Source organism: Pezoporus wallicus, unplaced genomic scaffold (genome assembly GCF_028554395.1).
Source record: "Pezoporus wallicus isolate ANWC-B61680 ecotype Strahan unplaced genomic scaffold, APGP_CSIRO_Pwel_v1 contig_4131, whole genome shotgun sequence".
Taxonomy (NCBI): domain Eukaryota; kingdom Metazoa; phylum Chordata; class Aves; order Psittaciformes; family Psittacidae; genus Pezoporus; species Pezoporus wallicus.
Window position 1 is genome coordinate 7,284,964 of NW_026641950.1, and position 24,975 is coordinate 7,309,938.

Below are 24,975 nucleotides of genomic sequence, written 5' to 3' on the forward strand. Positions count from 1 at the left end.
AGATCTTCAAATAAATAGGCTGGTGAGTTGTTTTAATCAGACACTGAAGAATGTAATAAACCATTTCATAAAAGTAGATCAAAGACTGGATCAGTTGTTTTTGGGACTGACTACTGATGACAGCCAATCAAGAACACAGCTAGTATAATGCTATTTACTCAAATTCTCAAAAACTTACACAGTTAAAGAATCGAAAAAGGATGCAGTATATTTTTGTTAATGACACATTTCTGGGCAAGACTTCCTGTTAAAAAAAAAGGACTGCAATTTTTAAGAAAATAACTCATACAGAACCAGGTCAAAGAATAAATTGATAGTGTTAAAACGGGATAATAACAACATTGCAAAGCTGACAGACGAAGCAAATAGTAACAGTGAAAACCAGGAATATCTTTTTTTTTTTTTTTTTTACGTGTCTATATGCACATAACTGTATTGATATTTTTTTGGTGCAGCAGTGAGCCATTACTGAGGTCTGGCATCCACCTTGACCACACACATAAAACACCAAAAGAGTGGCAAGTCCCAAAGACAGCATACTGTCAGTTATCTCCAGTGTCTCTGAGTCAGAAGACTGTGGGTTACCTTGGGCAGCTGCCACATTCTAATGAATGATGGACTGTGTGCCTCAGCTTTATAGGAAAGTAGAGGAAAGTGGTCATATATACGTCACTGAAGATCATGGCTAAGCCAGAAAAGTAGTTCAGTCACCTCATGGAGGTCTAGAAGGTGCACTGTATTCGTACAGGAAGTGGTATAACACCTGTAGGCACATGTTCACTATGGAGTATCTGTATGTCTACCAGAGGGGTCACTTAGGGTTTATGGTCTATTGATAAGAAAGCAATTCTGGGTACATCCTGTTACGTTGTTTTAATACGATGAAAACTCTTAATCTGCCAAGATGGCAATCCATCTTACACTTTTCCTTTTCTCCATGGAACCTCACACTGAATTAAAATTTAAATTTAAAATTTGAATTTAAAATTATTATTTAGGCATGACAAGATGACTTGCCCACCAAATTCATCTACTAGTTAAGCTGTTAATGACAGAAGCTTTTACAACAAGCTTGAGAAAAATCCATTAAATTGCTACAATTTACTGGGCATCTTCTGTATCTTTGAAGGAAGTATACAGCATGAAGTTAGAAAGTTGCAGGCTAACAGACTCTAGATCTAAGGATGAATGACTTGGCAACATAAGGGTACCAAAGTGGGATCAACTAGTCTGAGAAAGCAGAAGAGTTGGTAAATTACTTTTTATTCCTTCAAAGAGGCAAGTTGGCACTTTCACTCAGTAAACTGCTAAGACCAGTAAAGACGTATGTTACAACAAATTGCAAACTCTCAAAAACCATCTTTAAGCTGTTTACAATACTTTCTGAATTTTTGCAGTAATATCTTCAACATAATATTTCATGTACAGTATAAAACCAAATCAACATCGTATCAGGTGTGCAATTCTGTCATTTCAACCTTGTATTTCAATGGCTGAAGACTCTGTACCTCTGAGCCACATTTAGGGCATGTAAAATACATATCAAATAAATAGTGGCTTTTAATACAATAGTAACAAAAAACATGTGAACATCCTATGGTATGAGGCATGGTAGGCCATTCCCCACATAGTGAACATTCTTTGCAGTGAGCTGTTAATGTCTTTTTACTACTGGAAAGACCTGAAATATGTGAGCAGCAAGAAGAAATTTTAAGTTTCAGTTTCTGTACATTTATAAGCGGCAGCAGATAGATCAGAAATTCAGCAAAGCCATGCCATAATAACTCCCTGTTCATGTATTCAAATCCTATTTGACGAACACTTTGTGGCTTGCAAAAAACTGACCTAATTCCTAGAATGCGTTCTGTTAATGTTGCAAATGTTCCTTTCTGAAGAAAAATCAGAAAATTTAGAAGTCCACAAAATTTAAGAAGTCCAGCTCCAAAGTTAATACAACTCTTAATTTTGCAGAAAGATTGCATTTGATGATTGCTAAATAAATCATAACATCTTTCTTCCAACCATCTTCCACCAACAGTTAAAATCAGATACCATAACTTCTGGTGTTTGCTCAGAGGCTGGTATTTCTCTGTCTGAGATAAGTTATTCTTGTATTGGATATTCAGAATAGCCTGTCCCACAGTTGCGTTCTTGGAGTATATAGTGAATCTCCACAATACAAGCCATAAAAATGCTTTTACTTCTGGTTCAAACTGAGCCAACACCCCTGGTTTAAATCCATGAAAACAGCTGGTAAACTGTGACCACACTAGTTGTTCCAGGGCTTTGTTTAGCTCAAGAGCATCAAGTTGACTTATTCTGAGCACAGGATTCACACTCTTTTCATTGCCAATGATGGATGCCATTTCTTCACAAAAAAACTTTCTAGGAATAAACACAAATAGATTTTAGTGTAAACAGAGAATTTCCTATTTTTATTCTTATAAAAAAAATAACGAACTTGGTTTTATGCATGCCTACATATCCATGTATCTATACCAGCAGTAAATAATAAGTAACAAAAAAGGTTGTTCAGGATGTACATTACCATGCTACTAATAAGCTACAGGTCCTTTCACGAACCTTTACATTAACAGTAAAAAATTTCACCGCAAAAGAAGATATATTGGACTGTTTCTCACAAACAGTAACATTCATATTTGGTTATAGAGAAGTGTTTAGCACCTTGCAGATGTTTAGAAAAACTCCACAGATTTAATATTACACTGAATAAATTAAAAACCCTAGTATTTTGCTGGGCATATCTGAAATATTGAATTGAACCTTAAAATAGAAGGCCAGAAACAAGAATTATAACATTATACGGGTTTTTTATGGAGAAATAAGGAAAGTGAATTTACTAACCAAGATCTGTAAGAGAACAGTGGGTGGATAGAAAATATTGCTATATGAATACTTCCCTAGCTGCAGCTGAAAGTAAAAATCTTAGAAATGCTAACAAATTTAAGGATTGCATGCAGAAAAATATGGATAAAATAAGATCGGGATGATAAAACTTGCTAAAGGCAGTGATTAGTTTAGAGAAGAATCATCATATGAGATTAAAAAAATATTCAGCATTCAGACATAAATTATCATACAGTACATTACTAAAGCCTGCATATATTTTCTAGTTTTTTGACAGGTGTGGGATTGTGTTACTTCTTGTATAACAAATTTCCTGGCAAGATGATTAATGTATACTAGCAACTCCAACAACTATGTGCTCTTCTTATTCAAGCATTACAGAGAAAAATACAAATATTTTTTTAAATTGCTTGGTTTAAGTGTTATTGTATTTGGAATTTTGTGACTAAGAAAATAAATGCAATAAATTACAAAAACAAAATGCAGCTAATACCTTGGTAATGCAAAATTGTGGGGTAACTGATTTTTAGTTCCTTTTGTGCACATAAAAAAAAAAAAACAAACCCAAAGTGATTTACAAGTGGTATATTTCAGACACTACGCAACATCTTGCACTTTCTAAACCAGATTCTTTGTGTAACAGACAAGCAAGGGTCAACAGTCTCCTAAACAAAGCACTGAAGAAGGCACTTCAAATCGCTGTTTATAAGAGGAAAACCTGCTATAAAACAAACTTGCTTTGAATGAAAGATGCTGTACAGGACCATATATAGGAATGGTTGCTAATGATGCTAAGAAAACAGAACAAAACAAAATAAAAATCCTTCAAAGCAATAACTGCTTGCTGAAACAGAGTGCACCAAAAGTTTTAAAACATGGTATAAAAGAAGGGGAGCTACTGGAGAGGATCCAGCAGAGGGCCGCAAGGATTATCAGGGGTCTGGAGCACCTCTTTTACAAGGCGATTGCAGGAGCTGGGCCTGTGTAGTCTAGAGAAGACAGAGGGGATCTCATTTATGAATATAAATATCTCAAAGGCAAGTGCCAGCAAGATGGTGCCAGACTCTTCAGCGGCGCCCAGTGATAGGACAATGGCCATAAACTAAAACTCAAGAAGTTTCACCTGAACATAAGGAAGAGCTTCTTTACATTGAGGGTGGCAGGGCACTGGACCAGGCTGTCCAGGGAGGCTGTGGAGTCTCTCTCTCTGTATACATTCAAAACCTTCCTGGATGTGTTCCTCTGGTGGCACTGCTTTGGCAGAGGGGATTGGACTAGATAATCTCCAGAGGTCCCTACCAACCCTAATGATTCTGTGATCATTTGTAGCATTCCTACTGTTTTCCATACCTGGTCATGTCTATAAGGAAAAAATATCATGCAAAGCTAACAGGAAACATGCTTTTGTTTTTAATGTATGCTGTACAATAGTAGTTTCCAGTTAACAAAGACTAGCTGCATGGGTAGGGCATACAGTAGCTCCACTCAATTACTTTAAACTCCTCCTACCTCAGTAGAAAGGAAAATACGGCTGAAGGCAGTTTAAGGCCACCTCCTCTGGACAAAAAAAAGCTAATGGGGTTCACTGCACCAACCCATGCTGGTCTGACAATCCAGCATACAAGGGTATACAAAGGGAGTATGCCCTCCTGTCTTTTCTGTAGTAAGGACTGAAGTGCATGAAGCATGTTTGCTAAGCATTATCTAGTATCAACCCAGTAACTTACCTCTTCCACTTTGTGATAAAAAGGTCAATTCAATCCCTATTGGATCTTGCTGTATTGCTTCAAAAACTCCAGGTCCAGTGACCATTCACCCTCCTACCCCTTATCTTCTCCATTTAGGAACCGCAGCCTCTGATAACCATCTACTTGGGAACCTGTCACTCATAATCCCTAAACCTCCAGTGTCTTTTTCACTTCTGGTAACACCTCAGTCCCTTCTACTCATTTCACTCCATTCTACTAATTTCCGTTACCCTCCTAGTACTGTTCCATACAATTACCAATACACAACATACCATCTTTTTTAGCTGACTTCCATTATCCCAGGTGTTATAACTAAACAACCTGTAAATGTCAAAACATTTAGCTTGTGTTTTTAATATTATTTTTGCATTCCATATTCTAGTGAGCTACACAGATTATAAGGAGAATGTTGGTTTTCCTCCATTTTCTGCATTAAATTCTGTTTGTCTTTCCTTGGTCTCTTATTTGGCCTACTTTACATTTTTTAAATTTAAGAGCTCAGAATTGTAGAGCCAGTCATTAAAGAGGCAAATATGAATGATCAGTTAAGGATGCTACCAGGCTTAGCTCATATGATCAGAACTGAACAGTCAAAAATTAGGTGAATATACATAAAACCCCTCTGTGTGATTAACTTCTTACACCAATATCAATATGCCTTGATACCCTCAATTTACACCATCAAAGGTATCACATAGGAAAAACAAACAAAAAAATTGCCTCCCAGAATAAAACCACACAGAATGCTTCTTAAATAACCTACACTTTGGTGTGGTTTTTCTTTTTTTTACTAAACACTGGTACAGTACACAGTGCAGCAAAAAAATATTATTGTATACCACCAGGCAAAGAGAAATTTCTTCTGGTATATGTTACTGCTGTTATTGAACATTATACAAATTATGAATTAATATATTTTATTTGGAAACATGTTATTGACAGAAATCTATCAATAGTAATGTAAGTATTGTCAACAGCCTGTCGATATTAATGTAATTATAATTAAGGGGATAACATGGATTTTAGCTATAATACCAAGTAACATCTCCTGCATTGGTGCCATCAATATAAGCATTATTATTGACCTGTTCTGGGACTATTAGTATGAAGTGTATTAACATCAGACATATTTGTCAATGCTTTCTGCCCACAAAAAAATCTACATTTAAATTTACAGGTCTGTAAACTTTGCCTGCAGAAATATACAAATGACACCCTCTAGGGTGTCATTTCTTCCATAGGGCTATTACTGAGTAATCAAGGGGTTTCTACTGTCTCAGTGCTACCACAATTGCATTCCCTACTTTTCTAGCATTCTCATTAGAAGACAGACAGATATATGCAGAAGCTTCAAAATATTTTTAAGCATCATTTGTCAAAACACTTTTGGGGAAACCAAATTATTTTAAGTAAAAAATGAGCTTTTTTCCTTACTGATCTAACTTAAAATTGAATTAAGGATTCAAGAAGTAGCATGCCCATTCACTTCACCGAGTTCATGACTTAACTCTTAGATAATCTCTTCCATGGAACCAAAACATGCAGTTTGAGCACTCTACTTCTGGAGAGATGAAATGGACCACAAGAGACTAACTAATTGTAACTAAGCATGAATGCAGGCTCAAGAATATCTTGACAGATATTTAACTACCAAGAAAGCCAATTCCATACTTTCTCCAGATAAAACACTGGGACAGACTATCACCCTAATAATTGCAAAGAATCTTTTTCTCATATCCAGTCTAAAGCATCCTTATTAGAAATAAAGAAGGGTTTCATTCCACATGAAAAAACAATAACAGTGGAGAAGAATTTCCAATTTTTTTGCATTTTCTCGAGAGGAAAGAGCAGTGAGGCATTCGAGGGGACCAACTTCATATTGATTCACCAAACCAGACAACATCCTCTTCCCTACAATATGCCTGGTATGATCCTCCAGGGAAAAAAAAAAAACAAACAAAAAAACCCTGAACCAACAATAAACACCAACAATCAAAAAACCAAGCAAACCAACCTCACACTTCACTTTTTCTAGAAGCATAGATAGTATTTACCTTGAGGTCTACTATATCCTCAGATCTTTTTCTGTCATTTTTTCTGTCTCAGTAACTATTTCCTGTTTTGTATTCATGCATTTGAGTTTTTCCTCTTAAACTCAGTGCTTTGTACTTGCCTGCATTGCTTTAATCTTATTGATTTCAGACTTTCTCTCCAAATTCATCAAAAGTATTCTAGATTCAGATCTTCTGTTCAAAACAAAGAATAAAAAACAAAAAATTTTAGCATCATCAGTAACTTTTGTTAAGTGTGTGTTCTCTTCAATCATCCAACTCGTTAATGCCTTTTCATCTTGACAGGGCACTACAGATAATTACTCTGTAACAGCAATTTTTCAACTTGATGCTGATAGTATCAGCATTTAATAGAGACAGTATGGATATTACATTTCCCTAGCTTGCTTATGGCGGGTAAAATCTTTACTAAAATCAAGCTGTATTGTAACTAAAGTTTTCCTTTTACTTACTAAGCTTGTCATTCTTTCTAAGAGAAGAAACAGGCTGAGGTTTCTTATGAACAGGTGACATCAAACTATACTGTCTTACAATCTCTCTTCTGCACATTTTTAGATACAAATTAATTGCTAAACTATTTACTCCTGAGTATTTGGAATTGAAACTGACATCTTCAAGAATTCTCTTAACACAAGAACAGAGATAGAAACACACGCGCACACACACACACAAACCCATTTTGCTGTCTATTTTCACCCTCTGGGACATTAAATAAATAAATAAAACCAGCAGTGCCTAATTCCTCAGTCATTCTAGGATGAATTTTATTAGAATTTGCCATTTGAGCACATTTATATTAAGATTCCTTAGGCTATTTTTTCTGTGCTTTGGTTCCACTCTTATTTCCTGCCTAAGATTCATTTTATGAAACTAGCAGGTCACAATATATCTCTTTTATAAAGTATGAAGTAAAGAATCAGCCTTTGAAAATCTGTTACTTGTTCTCCTTTCTTATTTAGTAATAGATCTAGGTAATAGACCTCTCCCTTTATGCCTCCTCTTACTTAGATTTTTGGACCCTTTCATTGATTCTTTTTTTGTGCTTTGTAAATTGAAACTTACCTTATTCTTCAGAGTCACTAATTCTATTCTTACGTTCCTATGCTATTCATTTACATTCATCGCTAATCATGCTGCATTATTTTTGCCTGGACAACTCTTGATTTTCAGGCCACTAAAGAATTACTGAGATACATAAAGTCTCTTTAGCATTCATTATTTAGTTTGTCATTACAAACTAACTCAAAACAAAAAAACAACAGGACATATATTAAAGACAACCTTTTTTGTTGTTGTTGTTGTTTGTTTTTTTTAGCCTTTTTAATAGACTAGATTCTGCCAAGTCCCAGTATTTATATCTATGGTCCAGGCAGGGGGAAGCAGCATGTGGTGGGTATGCTAGGAATCACACCCTCTCTGGAGAGGGTATCACTAACACACACGTCCTCTTTTCTCTGAAAGTTGCAATGCTTTTGGTATTGCATATATGTTGCCATGCCGGGTGCATGAGAGAAAGCAAGCAAGCCATGCCCTCAAAGCTACTATTCCTCCTTTTGCGTTCATAAAGTTAGGGTATCTTTTCATCCATCACAAGTACACGGAAGAGCGGTTGGGTTTTGGTTTTGTTTGTTTGGTTTTGTTTGTTTTGCTTTTTTTTTTTTTTGAGAGGTGTTTTTTTTTCAAGTTGTTTTTTGCATTTTGTTTTGGAGAGGTTTTTTTGTGAAAGTCTGTTCCATTTAACTGTTCTTTTCAGTTCCTCTCAATAGCAGAGAATATTTCAGATGTCAACTTGAAAACAAACTTTAAAGATAAAAATCAAGTTGTATGTATCTAGTTAATTTTGAAATTTTTCTTTACATAAACTGTTATAATAAACCACAGAAAATGGAAACCAGCTGCTCAAAGCCTCATGTCTTAACATTAATTCTCATCCCTTGCTTGCTCATCAAGTTTAGAGAAAAAGATCCTGAGATCAAAGTCTAACTGGGAGCCCCGACTGTGTTGTCCATAATCACTGTAAAATTAACTTATCATTATATCTTTACCTCAGATAACCTTACAAAAGATTACTGTCTGGATTTCTATATATTTCAGCTAAATACCTATCATTTTGTAAAGACCATAAACTGATTTGGAATAACTACTAACACTAATTGAAAAACCAGCAATACACTGCAATCACATAAAATATTATTTATTTTTTATATTCCTGGAAGGTAGGACTATTTCTAAAAACAAAGGAAAACATCGAATGACTGTGTAATGAATCAACAGATTTAAGATTTTCACTACAGAGGCTAAGTAAGCAAAAATTCCAGAATCCTAAATGCTATAATTACATTTATTGTCCAAAGACCTAGTACAAGACAAAGACACATTCAAATCACCAATTGCTTTCCAACTTTAACCCATTAAGATTAGATTTTATAAAATGATATACAAGAGGTTAGCTACGGCTGAATGCCTGGAGAGAGCAAGAAAAAGTAAGGATAGCTCATTGATTTATCTTCCATAAACTACCTGCCAGAGTCAAAATATTAGGGCTTCAAGTTACAAAATCAAAACCAGCTCAGAAGAGCCAGAATTGATACAACAGTAATAAAGAGCAGTAGGAAAGTGCTGCACTGTTAGAGGATGTACATCAGTCATTTCTGTCAGTATTTGACAGAAAATGAAAATCATGCATCAGTGTAATACATTCTCTCGATGAATGCTAGCAACCAAGACTATTACTGGCCACTGGTAAAGATATGCTGAATGCTGAGAGCAACCACTGACTTCAGAAAAATTTGTGATCCGTCAGCACTCTTAAAAAACAGATTATCAAATGCAAACAATGAGATCTGACAGATTCATTACTGCATAACTAATATTTAAAGTGCTACATTTTAAAATTTTGTGATGTTAAATTTAAGGCGACAAAAGCTCAAAGTACATTTGCATTCCTTGTAGCGTAAAATCCAGATAATGTCATTCTACCAACCTTTTAAGTATGGCCCTAATTTTCATTTATTAGAACAGATAGGAAGAATAGCATGTAACATGTAACAATTTCTACATTGAATCACTATTATTCTTCATCCCACATCCCATTCCTCTTTTTCCTCTCATTTCCTTTTTGACACCCCTCTCCTTAGTACATCAAATTTCAAATTCAGTGCTATAGATGTCAGTTCTGCTTGTAAATTCCCATTCTCTGCTGTACTAAATGAAATACAACTGCTGTTCCTTTTAATTAAATCAATGATAAAAGAATCCCAAACCTTAAAAAAAACAAAAGCAAAACAAAAACTGTATTGTAACTTAAGACTTTCCAAAAGCCATGGTTCAAAAAAATCCCTTAAACACTAAGATGAAGAGTCAACATATATATATATATAGGCTCTAACATCTATAAGACCCAATGTAAACTCTTTTTCTTTAGAGCTAAGTACCTGGAGAAGTGCCTTACATTTACTGTTGCCGAATCAAAATGGTGCAGGACTCTGCTGTTTAACAGAGTTGCAATTGTGATGGGTAACTAGGAGGGCACAGCCCCTTGGAAGGAAGGGAAAATATTTCTGACTAAACCAGTACCAGGATGTGTAAGAGCATGGGAAAGATAAGGATCCTTTATGCTACAAATGGAGGTCTCAACTGTTGATGATCACATAAGCAGATGCCAGGGAGACCCCTGCATTTGAAGAGATTTTGGTTATGAGGAGGATATGAAATTGATACATGGATGGATAACAAAGTTATATTGCATTACATGTGTAAAAGTGAAAAGGATGTAAAGCTTAGTAGATGTGCCATCCTGTGTGTAAAGCAGGTGAAACATCACATGGTGGCATAGGTATGCATCTCAGTTTCAGAACAGTTCAAAGACAGGACATGAATGCATGGTTATGGGCCCTGTGGACAATTAAAGCCTTAGCTCTTCAATTGCTCGTTACTTTTACCTGAAAAGTTGGCCTTATACCTTGTGACATAGGTAATATCTGTTTTTCACTGTAGTAAGGGCACTCTGTCTTTCATAGCCTTATTTATCAAGCACTGGGTCAACTGCTATTTTATGCATCTTTCCCATGCTCCTATCTTTCTTCCATTCAACACTACCAAAAGGGAAACGGGGGAGGGAGAAGTAAACTAACTTAAATTCCCATTTCGCAGCTCTGTGTTTCTGTTCTTCTCCCACCTGTCTGATCCATATGAACAGATCACTAGACTGGTGTGGAGATTACAGGAAGAAGATTGGGAAGATACGTAGAAGGGATTCAGAACCAATGCTTGTTCCATGTACTCTGGTACAATTTACCACAGATGACAGAACTCTGAAATTTTGCATTAAACACCTTAAGCTGATCATTTGCAAACAAGAGACACTGCCCAGATTTTATTCCACCTTTCTGTTTACATATATATGCATAAGAACTGCACAGTCATGAATATTCAGCAATATGCAAATGTTAACAATGGTGATCCAAATAGTGCACCGCAGCAACATAATGTCTTTTAACCTTTTCTTAAAAATTCTTATTAGATGAGAAAGTTAAAATCTGTCCTGAATGCACAAATAACTCTTAACTTCTGTCCACATGTGTACCAAAATGAGAACCGTATGTAAAAGCAACGCTGTTACAGGCTGTATGTAGCTATATGTTACAGCCAAGAAGGCCCCATATCAATAAAAAGATAAGCCTGTTCACTATGATTTTTAAGTTTGGACCCTGTATTATATGGCCAAACTTATGAATAATTTGATCTAATTAAAATCAAGAACTCTCAACTGGTGGAAGGGTAAAGAACAGTACTTTACCTGACATACGTTTCATTTATTCAGCTTGTGTTCTATATGAATATGAGCTGATGTAATTTCTGACAATAAATGTCATTCCCTCCCATCTTCCTTCAACTATGTATTGCCACCTTTTCACACAGACTAGCACCAAAATTCATTTGACCTTCTACTGGACTGTTCTTGCATTTTGAACTGGCAGGAAATAAGCCTGTTTAAATTTGCTTTTCTGTTGATTTAGTACACAAACAGGTCAGCAAAACATCAGGTAAGATGCATGTAGAACCATTACGAGGAGCATCACGGCCAGTGAAAGCAGGAAGTCATGAAACTAGCTTCCTTTGAATCTCAGCATCACACTCTTGCATCCATCACCAGTCAATAGAAAGATAGAAACCCAAGCTCTTCATTTGACTAGAATTGTTCTTATGGTCTTCAAACCCAACATGCTGAATGTGCAAAGATAGTATCACCATAACACTGTAAATACAAATAATGAAACTTTTGGCTAACTTTAAAAACTGAAAAGAAAAAAAAAGAATTCTTTGATCAAGTCTGATGTAGGACTCATGCAGACTGGCAAGTGTGAGGCTACTTTGTTTAAATAAGTAATGCTATGTGATTCCTCTCCACTATTACCTTTTTGATATCACAGTATCACAGTATGCTAGAGATTGGAAGGGACCTCGAAAGATCATCTAGTCCAATCCCCCTGCTGGAGCAGGAACACCTAGATAATGTTACACAGGAATGTGTCCAGGCGAGTTTTGAATGTCTCCAGGGAAGGAGACTCCACAACCTCCCTGGGCAGCCTGTTCCAGTGTTCCGTCACCCTCACTGAGAAGAAGTTTCTTCTCAAGTTTAAGTGGAACCTCTTGTGTTCCAGTTTGTACCCATTACCCCTTGTCCTATCATTGTTTGCCACTGAGTAGAGCCTGGCTCCATCCTTGTGACATTCCCCCTTTATATATTTATAGACACTAATAAGGTCACCCCTCAGTCTCCTCTTCTCCAAACTATAGAGACCCAGCTCCCTCAGTCTTTCCTCATAAGGGAGATGCTCCACTCCCTTAATCATCTTCGTTGCCCTGCGCTGGACTCTCTCCAGCAGCTCCCTGTCCTTCTTGAACTGAGGGGCCCAGAACTGGACACAATATTCCAGATGCGGTCTCACCAGGGCAGAGTAGAGGGGAAGGAGGACCTCTCTCGACCTACTAACCACCCCCTTCTAATACACCCCAGGATGCCATTGGCCTTCTTAGCCACAAGGGCACAGTGTTGGCTCATGGTCATCCTGTCGTCCACTAGGACCCCCAGGTCCCTCTCCCCTACACTGCTCTCTAACAGGTCGTTTCCTAACCTATACTGGAACCTGGGGTTGTTCCTGCCCAGATGCAGGACTCTACACTTTCCCTTGTTATATTTCATCAAGTTATTCCCTGCCCAACTCTCCAGCCTGTCCAGGTCTCGCTGGATGGCAGCACAGCCTTCTGGCGTGTCAGCCACTCCTCCCAGCTTAGTGTCATCAGCAAACTTGCTGATAGTACACTCAATTCCCTCGTCTAAATCATTGATGAATATATTAAATAATACCGGTCCCAGTACTGACCCTTGAGGCACTCCACTAGATACAGGCCTCCAACTAGACTCAGCCCCATAGACTGCAACTCTCTGGCTTCTCTCCTTCAGCCAGTTCGCAGTCCACCTCACTACCTGATCATCCAGTCCACACTTCCCCAATTTAGCTGTGAGGATGCTATGGGAGACTGTGTCAAATGCTTTGCTGAAGTCAAGGTAGACCACATCCACCGCTCTGCCATCATCCATCCACCGTGTTATTTCCTCATAAAAGGCTAAGAGATTGGTCAAACATGATTTCCCCTTGGTGAAGCCATGTTGACTGCCCCTCATAACCCTCTTATCCTTGATATGCCTTAAGATGGCACCAAGGATAAGGTGTTCCATCACTTTCCCAGGGATCGAGGTGAGGCTGACCGGTCTGTAGTTACCCGGGTCCTCCTTCTTGCCCTTTTTGAAGACCGGAGTGACATTTGCTTTCCTCCAGTCCTCAGGCACCTCTCCCATTTCCCAAGACTTGGTAAAGATGATGGAGAGTGGTCTAGCAATGACTTCTGCCAGTTCCCTCAGCACCCGCGGGTGCATCCCATCTGGACCCATGGATTTATGGATGTCCAGATTCCTCAACTGGTCTCTAACCCATTCTTCATCGACTAAGGCAAACCGCTCCGTTGACCTGACTTCATCTAAGGTCTCAGGGGTACAGGGCTCTTCAGGACTGCCTGCAGCAGAGTAGACAGAGACAAAGAAGGCATTCAGTAACTCTGCCATCTCTGTATCTTCTGTCACCAGGGCACCCATCCCGTTCATCAGTGGGCCTACATTGCCTCTGGTGTTAATTTTGTCTGCCATGTATTTGAAAAAGCTCTTTTTGCTGTCCTTGACCCTTCTCGCCAGGTTTAATTCTAAGGATGCCTTAGTCCTCCTAGCTGCCTTCCTACATCCTCTAGCAGCAGCCTTATATGATTGTACTTTGAAATATTTGGCATACACAGTGACTAATAGGGATCCTGGGAAAATTAGATGCGCTCAGTGTCCCCAAATCTTAACAGTTTTATTACTTGGTAATTATGGTAACTTTAAACACACAAGGAAAGACTGTTAGGCTTTCACCACACTCCCTTCAATCCTATAACTTCATTAGCATTTTACAATCCACTGGCACAGCTGCACACACGTATTACAAGTAACAGTTTAGAAAAGGGATAATAATTTCCTTACTAGGCAGCCTTAGCTGTAGACTGTTCAGTTTCTACAATCCCTCTGCGATTCCAACATCAATTCCCCTTCATAATTTAGTTATGCCCCACAGTGTTATGGCCCTTTATTAATTTCTTTTGCAGGAAAAGTTCCTTTCCCCTTGCCAGCCCCCTTCTCTGATATCTTTTGTCAGCTCCTCTGCTTATAGAATTAACAATATTATTTTTTAATAATACTATTATTTAATGTATTTTTCAAGTCCTCTTAAAATTTAAATTTGAATTATTTCCTTTCTTTTCCAATCCACTTCCAGTATCAGCAAAAATAGGCATAGTGGAGAACAGCAGTGGCAGAGAGTATTTTTAGAAAGATTGTTCCCAGGAAGCTGATACAAATGCAATTAATATTAGGAGTGATTCAGCTTATTTCTGAAGGCCAAAAAATTACATAGGTCTTCGCAGGTAAAGGAGGAAGTGCTCAGATCCAGTCATAGTCAACCTCAATTCCAGAGCTGCACAACTGCCATAATTCCTCCCTCTTCCCACACGATGGGTTTGTCCTCAAAGTTGGGCTTTTTTTTTCTCAGAATTTTTACTCTTTCTCTGAAAAACCTGCATTTAGTTTTCTTTTTCAAAAGTCCTGAAGTAATCTGACTTCCAAACTTCCTGCATTCTACCTCTAAACAAACATCTCCTAATCCCCGAAACCCACTACCAGTATTTCTGAGAGAAAAATGTTACAAAGAGATAGCACCCTTCCTGTTCTCCTGCTGAAGATTTTTTGTAAAGTTTGGATATGAACTGAAAATGCTTGTAAATGCAGATCAGATGCATGGCTGCAAGAACCATTTAGGTCGTCTGAGAAGCTACAGGACAGAACCTGCTACCTTCTTTGTCCATAAGCAGCACAAGCCGACTCCTGAGCCTGCAACTTTTTAGCACAACGCACGTTCTTTAAATCTGCTGCTTTTAACTTTATTACTTAAATAGAGGAAGTGTTGTGGAGTAGCTGGTGTTGAGAGCAAACTAGCTAGTTAAGAAGAGTTGTAGCATCACACGCTTTCTCTTCCTTCACTGTAGGAAAATGTATATATTCTAATCAGGTCTCAAAAAAAAAAAAAAAAAAAGACCCAAACCTACAATAATACTCCCCCCCAAAAAAAAGACCCCCAACCAACAAACAAAAAAACCCCACACAACAAAAACACCAAATAAAACTACCTTCTGCTCCCCCACAAAACCAACCAACCAAAAACAAACCAAACCCAAACCTGAACCCCTAAACATAAGCATCCTGCTTGAAAACACCATACTGAAGTAGCCCTCTACTTTAGTCCAAGAGATGTAATAAATTGTAAGGGCTGTCATCATTGACTGCAGCAGCAATACAGTGAGTTTGAGTCTATTACCATTTTTAGTCATACAGAACTTGGCATCATGCATGTTGGAAATTTAAATTCACTCTGTATGCTCTAAAAAATTGTGTGAAGTCAGATGTTGCTCCTGGAAAGTTAACATCTGGAAATCAGACCTTGCTAGAGAAATTTACATTAGGGTACTCTAGCAAAAGACTGATTTTAATTGAAAAAATCATCATCTTCTAATGCACAAGTTATATGCAAGCGCAAACACATCTTTTTCATATTTTGTGTAAGTTGTTCAGCTTAGTATACACTAAACATATGTATAGAACTAATACACGTAGAGGATATATATATCTCTATACAATCTGAAGGACCAACAGACACTTCACAATATTTATAGAATGGAGTTGGTTGTGATTTAGAGAAAAACATGCTTCTCTTGAAGCTTGCCAGCGAAGGGGTCTTTTTTTGAAGTCACTCTGAAGTAGTACAGAGCAGCTTCACTGTCTGAATTTCCTAAAGTATGTGCATGAAGTCCACTGGCAGGTTACCAAATACTGCTTGTGTATTTACTGCAAGCTAAGGAAAACAAAAAAAGAGAAAACTCCAGAGCTGACTGTCACCCAACCCCCCTTTTTATTCTTATAAATGTGATAACAGAGACAAGTAGAAAGGAATCAGTGTGTTACTGTAAGCTCCTGAAGTGCAATCCCCCCTGCTCAAGAAGGGCCATCTGAAGCCAAGTGCCCAGAAGCATTCCAGATGGCTTTTGAATATCTCCAAGGACAGAAACTCCACAGCATCTTTGGTCAATCCATGCCCGTGCTTGGTCATCCTCTCAGTGAAAACTTGTTTCCTGATGTTCAGAGCTTCCTGTGTTTCAGCATGTGCCCATTGCCTCTGGTGGTGTCACTGTGCAGCATCGAAAAGAGCCCACCTCCATCCTCTTTGCACAGGACTGGAAAGAGCCCAGCTCCATCCTCTTTGCACAGGACTGGAAAGAGCCCAGCTCCATCCTCTCTGCACCCCCCTTGCAGGTATTCATATACATTAATAAGACACCCCTCCACCCTCAGCCTTTGCTTCTCCAGGCTGAACAGTCCCAGCTTTCACAGCTTTCTCTCACAGGAGTCACGCTCCAATTCCTTAATCAACTTTGTGGCCCTGTGCCAGGCTTTCCAGTCCTCATGTATACTGTGGAGCACAGAACTGAACACAGTACTCCAGACATGGCCTCAGCACTGCTGGATAAAGCACGAGGATTCTTAACAACCTCCCTTGACCTGCTGGCAACATTCCTCCTAATGCAGTGCAGGTTACAGTTAGCCTACTCTGCTACAAGGACACACTGCTGGCTCATTTTCAAGTTGGTGTCCACAAGGGCCCCCAAGGCCTTTTCTCCAATGTTTCTCCAACAACTACTTTACAGACCACTGCCACCCAGCAGATACCAGGGCACAGGGCTGATCCTCCCCAGGTGCAAAAGTTTTTACTTTCCCTTCTTGGAACTTCAGGAAGCTCCTGACAGACTATTTATCCAGCCTGTTGAGGTCCCTCTGGATGGCAGCACGACACTGACTTATCAGTCACTCCTCCCAGTTTAATCCCATCAGCAAACTTGCCCAGATTTCACTCTGCCCCCTCACCCAGATAATTAACTGTCCTGGATTCAGCAGTAGCAGTCATTTTTTCTCCTTTAGTAGCTGGTACAGTGCTGCGTTTTTGACTTTCAGCCTGGGAACAGCACGGATAACACCAATGTTTTTAGTTGCTGCTCTGTAATGTTTAGTCTGACCAAGGACTTTCTGAGTCTCGTGCTCTGCCAAGGAGGAGGGGAAGCCGGGACGAAGCAGAGACAGGACACCTGGCCCAAACTAACCAAAGAGGTATTTCATACCACAGCACATCATGCCCACTATAGAAACTGGGGGCGGTTACCTGGAAGGGCTAGATCACTGCTCAGGTTGGGCTGGGTATCAGTCAGCAAGTGGTTCTCTTCCCTTGTTATTTCCCTTATCATTATTATTGGTGGCAGCAGTAGGGATCTGTGTTATACCTTAGTTACTGGACTGTTCTTATCTCAACCCGTGGGAGTTACATTCTTTTGATTCTCCTCCCCATCCCTCTGGGAGCTGGGGAAAGAAGCGGGGAAGTGAGAGAAGGGCTGCGTGGTTTCTGGGTTGCCATCTGGGCTTAAACCATGACATTAACGAAGATATTAAGCAGCATTCAACTCAGTCCTGACCCCTGGAGTGCACTGCTACCTACTAGCCTATCACTAGACTTTGCACCACTGATCACCGCTCCTGGGCCCGGCTAGTTTCATACTGACCTCAGTGTTAGCTCACCCAGGCCATACTTCATCAGCTTCTCTATGAGAATGTCCTAAGAGACTTATCCTGTGGAACTCTTCCAAGCAGAACCATGCAGAGGCCAGAGTCTGATCTCGTGATGTCCAAAGCAATGATCTTGCTTTCTAATACTTAAGCCAGGCTCTCAGAGAAGGCAGGTACTAATATCAGTAACTGACTAAATCAGAAATAGATTATGTTAGTTTCTGCCAGGGACCATACAGCTTAAAGGAGATGTGAGCTAAACTGTAACCAACATGCTGAACTTCTTTTTTAATAAAATATTACCTAGAAAGTCTTAAAAAAAAAAACCCTCTGCCCAAAAAACATTAAATATCTAAAAAGTTTTAGAAAGTCGTGTATTAAAAATAATCTATATATTAGGTATAACAAATATACCTTATTCTTTAGTTAGACTGATGCTTATCCAGAATGAGCTTATTGGCAAGATATGAAGAACATTTCTTATAAAATACAGTGTCACCTTTCAATTCAAAAGCTTATTAATTTTTTTCATATTATCTTATTTTTCTTATTATTGTTAGAGCACACTTACAAGCTAATTTAATAGTTATATTTATGCCTAAATCTTATCAGTTAGCATTAGCTGGACATAATTTTTTTTTCTCTTTTTGTTAGATCTTCTTGATTCCTGTTCTTACTGAATAAACATAGCAACTGCAAGTGCAACAGTGCTCTGGGATTTCTGAGTTTGCCTTCCCCCCCCCCCCCCCCAAAGTAGGCCATTATAACCAATACAGAAATAAAGCACAAGGTTAATAGTAATAAGGTACTTATAACAGCAAATTGTTGAGTGATTTGTCTACTGTTTAATTTGCTGCTAGGGTTCCTTCAGAAATCTGTTAAAACTACTTCCTTTCCCCACACACTCTCTAAACCTCAAAGCTTTGAAATTACTTTCCAATTGTTTTAAACATATGAAAAGATATTTCCATACTCTCCCTTCTTTTTTAAAACTAATTTAATGTGTTTTCTGTGTTGTTTTTTTTTCTTTTGAAATATATGCTTCATTACTGTATACGTAATATACAGTATATATACTGGACTTAGACATTGCTCTTTATCCCTTGATTATTTCCATCTTGAGTCATTTATGTTACAATATATTTTTTGTATTGACAGTATGTAGCTGTAAACTTGTTTCCTTCCACCCCAAATATTCTCTGGGTAGCAGTCTTTAGCAATTTTCAGGACAGCCACTTTAAAGGAATATGTAAGATTAAACAGAGGAGAAGATCAAATGTCTTTCTTGACTTGGATCAGAGCATTTGATGTCAAAGCATAAATGGAGGTCCTCGGATTAGTTACAGTGTCCAAAACTATCACAGTACAGAAATTCCTTTCCCATTCTATTCTATGAAGGTCTTTATATACTATCAATACCTGTCTGGAAGTTTTGAGTTTTATTTACTTCATTACAAGAACATTTACTTCCTACATGCCATGAATCACAGTATCAAAACCTGTGAGTCACTACTGCTCTAAAAAAAAATAAAATTATACCTACAGTCTTGGGGTGTGAGGAATAATAAAGGAATCTAATAGGAAAACACACAGAATTAAACCTCCCTCCCAAATCTAAACACCTTCCTTGAACAAATCAGACATTTCATTTATCTAGCTTAGTCCTTAACAATCCACTAACATGAACCATACCATGAAGCACACCACTCCAGCCTTTTAATCAGTGGATGGATTCATAACAGATCTGAAGGTCCATTGCCTTATAAACTAAACTTTTTAAAAACAAATTCAGAGGATGATATTTTATATGCTTGTACTGCTGTTCCAAGAGTTCCAAGGGTAACTATGACAGACTTAAGCATCACCTGACTCGAATACACATAAGTTCATCAGTATTAGAAATGCCCAATTTTAATTATTTACTCAGTTATACCAACATGAAAAGTTTCACTAAAGCTTCCATGGGAACTGACTTAATTGGTGAAAAGGTTGATCTCAACAAACAGAAGTTTGAACAGAGGCAGGCCTAGAAGTTAAAAGGACTTACAGAGGCAAAACTTGAAGCAAAGTAATTTCAGCTGCCTTCGCCCCAAGCTTTAAACTGAAAGATGGCAGATTTATATTAGCTATTAGGAAGAAGTTCTTTACTGTGAGGGTGGTGAGGCATTGGAACAAGTTGCACAGAGAAGTTATGGCTGCTCATCCCTGGCAGTTTTCAAGGCCAGACTGGATGGGGCTTTGAGCAACCCAGTCTAGTAGAAGGTGTCCCTGTCTATGGCAGGGGAGTTGGAACTAGATAAGCTTTAAGGTTCCCTTCCAACCCAAACCATTCCACAATTCTGCATTCAATAAACACACTCAGTTCTTACTTCAAAATCTGCAAATATATATTCATATAACATTGGGGGTTGGGCGTTAATATATAAACATTGTCATTTATTATTTCATTTATTATCAATTATAAAAATGCCCAAACAGCCAATGTCCTTCAACCTCCCACAATACAATCTAGGTTGGTAGGCAAGAAAGAGGATGTAAGCTTAAGATGACTGCAAAGCCTTCATAAACAATAGTGCTAAATGTGTTCCACTTTCCAGTTCACTGACTCTATCAGCTACTTAACAATATGAAAAAAAAAAAAGCATCATGGTAATATATTGCAAGCGATAAGCTATTAAAATATTAACACTTTTAAAAATAAAAATAATAATGCTCCTTTCTGAAGAATGTTTGCACAGGCCAACTTCTGACAATTTTTAGTAATAAAAGTAATATCTGATTTATCCAAAAGATGAAAAATTACTTCAAAACATTACTGCTGTGTATAGGATAGTAAAACATTGGAAGGAGGATGGACATCCAGGAAGTGAAAAGCAAACTGCTGATGAGTTGAAACAGAAGCAAAAGAAGTTTTGTAGAAGAAAGCACCGATAAAATAGATCTTCATAAAGAATAACAATAGTGTCAGTCTTAAAGTGAAAACTGTTGCTGAACTGAATATTCATGATAGCTTAAAATAAATTACACAAGAAACTGCTAACTTCCAGTAAAATCAAACAAATGGCTAAATATATTGACATCAGATTTTACTACAATATGGCTATACTTCATATATGACATAGGCAAATACTTATCTTTTACCGATACATGAAAGATGATACAAGATATACATGCATACATGTAGGGATCAATAGCAATACACAGTGCTGTGGTTTTCATTATGGACTATATCATAAGCAGAATTCACCCCTCTGCCAAAACACGTTGGCCATTCAGACTAGAACTAGATTAGTTTTGTAGCAAATGGTTTGATACACTCATAAACTACACAGAAGTGGATTAACGAAAACAGACAGGAGGTGCTGTCACCTGTATCAGGCTGTACCTATAGGAAACTGTCAGCTACAGCAGCCAGTCATAGGAAAAACCTTTGGAAGCCCGTAAACGGCTCACTCTCCCAACTGCCATCAGAGTAACAGTTCAGATTAAAACTTACTAGCACATTATGCCCTATCCTGTCTGCGAAGCACTTCACCTGGCTGGTGTAGCTGACATCCTCCCTTACCTTACCCCTGGCCCTAGCTGCAGTCCTGCAGTCTCTTGGCGTGCTGAAGCACTCAGCGGGACTTCAGAGGGACTTAAGGAACCGAGACGCTCAGGGAAGGCGTGGGGCGCAACAAAACTGTTTGTGAGCAGGGCCAGTACCAGCGCCCAGAGCCGACTCAGGGAGAGCAGCCTGCCGGCCCTGCAGGCACGCCGCCGCGCCACAGCAGACCGACTCGAGTCCGCAGGAGCTGCCTGGCCGGACTCCGCCGAGGGCCGCAGTTCCAGCAGCACAGCGGCAGCTGTCTGGCCGGGCAGGCCAGCAGCAACCGCACCTCCTCCCGCCCCGTGCACCGACTGACCTGCGCCGCCACCGGGGCCAGGCCGCCAGGCCTCTGCAGAGGTAACGGGTACGACAGTTCCCGCTTCGAGCCTCCTAGTGAAGGCCTGCACGGAGGGCGCCTCTTCGGGCAGCCTCGAGAACCCACCCAAAAGCCCCTCGGCTGCGATCGCCAGCCTACTGGCACTATCCCGCCAGCAGACCTTGCCAGGTCATAGAGCCACCTCCTGCTCCCTAGAGAGGCTGCAGCATAAGCAACTGTTAGCACAGGTAACCGCCTAGACCGGCTCTGCAGGAAGTACTCTGGGAGCCAGCGATGACGCGCCAGAAGAACTCCCTGCACCGGGTCCGTGCCCGGGTGAACCGTGGGGCTCTTTGATTGACGGGCAGTAAAGCCAGTCAGCGGCGCTGGTGAGGAGCCAATGGGAGAGACAGGAGGGGGCGTTGACTCGGGGCTGAGTGTGGCGAGCGGGCTCAGGCCGAGGGGTTTAGTGGGGTGCGGGTGGTTTCTGGGTGCTTTTCGGTCTCTGAGAGCGGTTCGGAGTCCCGGTAAAAGTGGAGCTGCAGTTTCGCTAGTGCGAGTGCTTCAGCTCGGCAAGCGCTAGCAGCGGCTTCTGCTCTGCTCTGCTCGGCCCGGCCGGCCGGCCGTCCGGCGGTGGAGGGACTTCCGACTCGGGATGGGGCGGTCACCGAGGGTGGTACGGGGCGGCGAGGCCGAGCAGCCTGGGGTTGAGGATAGCCTAGGGCAGTGAGGGGTTTCAGTAGCGTTTCCTGACAGGGTTCGTAGGGCTGTGAGAGGAGAAACTGAATAGACTGTAAGTACTGCAGGCCCGTATTTCTCCAGCAGCTTCAGAGCTGTTTGAGGCGTGGTTGATCGTTTGGTGCCTGGCGTTAGTGACAGCCAAGTTCTCCCTCACGGGTCTGGGAGTGTTTAGGTGTCTCAGGAGGTATTATTTGAATGTATTACGCAGTTGAGGAAGGTTGCATTGGAAAGCTGGTTATAGTTCTAGGAAGCAAATAAAGGTAACTTTCTAAGATTTTACTGTATGAACAGATTGAGAGGCATCTACATTGTTAATTAAATATAAAAGATGCTCAGCTAGTGATTTATTTCCAAACAGTAACTATGTTTACTCTTTGTTTGTGAATACAGGTTTACATATGACATTAAGGGTCCTAATTCTAAGTATACCTTGCTGAGATTAATTATGCTAAAGAGGCTGGTGGAGTGGGGGGATTCCATGGGCATGTATTGGTGGATTTTATGCTACTTTTTTTGTGACTCAGACCCAGGAAATTAGCTACCACTCTGGACTACTTGTGGTGTCACAAAACAGGATGGAGCCCTTTGTGAATGTTATGATCTTGAAAGAACAGTTTTGTTGAATATTTACGTGTAATTTTCCACAATGGCAAAGCATCTTCAAAACAGTGCCTAACTGTTAACAATGAGTAATTCCTCTTTTAGAGCTGTTTGAAGTGGATAAGTCTAATTCATATAGCTGATTCCACAAAATGGGGATTACATCTTTTATATGGAAACTTCATTTTAAGCAAAACAAGTTTACCTTTTGAGCTAGGATGGCTCTTCTGATTCACAGAAAGACATTGTAGTGGAAAGGTTATGACCACTAATCAAGGAGAGACTGTCACACTCAAATGTTTAGATAGCCTACCATGTACCTCTGGTATTTGCAGTGATTTTTGCTTTGAAGCAAAACCACATGATAATTTATTTCTGCTGAGGTGCAATTTAATTGAATCATGGAATTCATTTTCTGTTATTTATTATCATTTCATGTTTGAATTAGAAACAAAAACACTTCCTTGTGCAGGACACTGTGAAGAGCTTTATCAGCATTTAAAAACCTTGGGAAGTGAGAACCTATGTGACATGAGCATAGAGAGAAAGGCAATAGAGGGCCAGTAACTGAAGACTGAAGCAATGTGTTGCTTCTTTTCTGAGGTTGATACTGTTGTGACTGTCTCTGGAGCCACACTTCCTAGGTTAGAGTTTGCTCCCCAGCCTCTTGCCTGTGTTTTGGCCTGATGCTCCAGATGCAGCTGACCATCTGTCACATGAGGGCTCTGAACAAAAGCTTGAGATGCTAAGTTGTCAATGCTTGGAATACTTACAAACCCTGTAACAGGAAGTGTAACTGGGGAGTGCTGAACAAGTCTCACATGCAGAATAAGTTTTGACAGGATTTCTGAACATGAGTTTCAGAATAGTTTGTGAGTAACTCATGATGAAGCTGCCTTTCCTCATTCATTCCAGTACCTGAAAGAAACGGTAAACAAATAGGGGTAGTTAGTATCTGAAGTTTGTCCTTGCTTGTGTACTCATCTGACACATTTCCTCTTGCTGTTCCTTTTGCTGTGTTTATGAGGAGATCATCTGGACCCCATGCCGCTGAGAAAGCTCTTTGTCCTTCAGGACTCAGTGTGAACAAAGATGACAAATTCATTGCTGATCAGATCACTTTTACAGACTGGATAGCCTCAACTTTTTCTAAGATGGAAAAGAGCATGCTTGTTTAAACTATACTACAGTGGTGAAAAAAAGGAGTTTTTAGAAATGCAGAATGAAATGACTTGCAAAGCAGGGCTACCTTTCTCTTTGGAAAAATTTAATGCCCCTTCCTCCCTGGAAGCAGTGCTTGGATTGTTGTGGTTCGCTGATGATTCAATAATCAAAATCTTATTTGTAGTGTCTTTGTAGCAGACTGCACAGATGAGGAATTTAGTCACTGCAGTTAATATTCTTGAAGCTGAAAACTGCAGCTAAGGGACTGTAATATGAAGAGTGGGGGATGGAAGAAAAATTAAAAGCTAGAGTATACCTTTGTCCAAGGTTTTCATTTGTGTCTAACCTTTCTGATCATCTCTATCCTTCTAATTCTTTCAGGAGATGATAGAAAAATGTCCTCTCTGACTACAGAAAAGCACTCTCAAATTTCCATACCACTACTTGAAATGTGGTGATGCTTTTAAAGCAGGCATTTTCCATGGCCTTAACTGCTCACAGGTCTATCCTAAACCCGAAGTAGCCACTGTGCATACCTAGCAAGTACTGTTCATAAACATTTTTATAATGTTTGACCTTAAGAGTGACCTGAAGATTAATGGATATGTTGTATCAGTTTTAAT

The 24,975-nt window shown here is 39.4% G+C and overlaps 1 protein-coding gene across 1 annotated transcript; it reads right to left on the reverse strand.

The window, feature by feature from the left end:
* Window positions 1-1,107: 1,107 nt before the first annotated feature.
* Window positions 1,108-21,958, reverse strand: PEX2 (peroxisomal biogenesis factor 2). Its single transcript, XM_057426080.1, has 2 exons — window positions 21,848-21,958; window positions 1,108-2,385 (listed from the first exon to the last, which is right to left on the reverse strand). Exon 2 carries the CDS (start codon window positions 2,364-2,366, stop codon window positions 1,452-1,454), a length of 915 nt encoding a protein of 304 aa, XP_057282063.1. The 5' UTR covers window positions 2,367-2,385; window positions 21,848-21,958; the 3' UTR covers window positions 1,108-1,451.
* Between the last annotated feature and the right edge of the window lie 3,017 nt (window positions 21,959-24,975).

What these genes read in the sequence shown, in the direction of transcription:
- PEX2 (XM_057426080.1), bottom strand. Translation starts at nt 2,366, where the DNA reads ATGGCATCCATCATTGGCAATGAAAAGAGTGTGAATCCTGTGCTCAGA.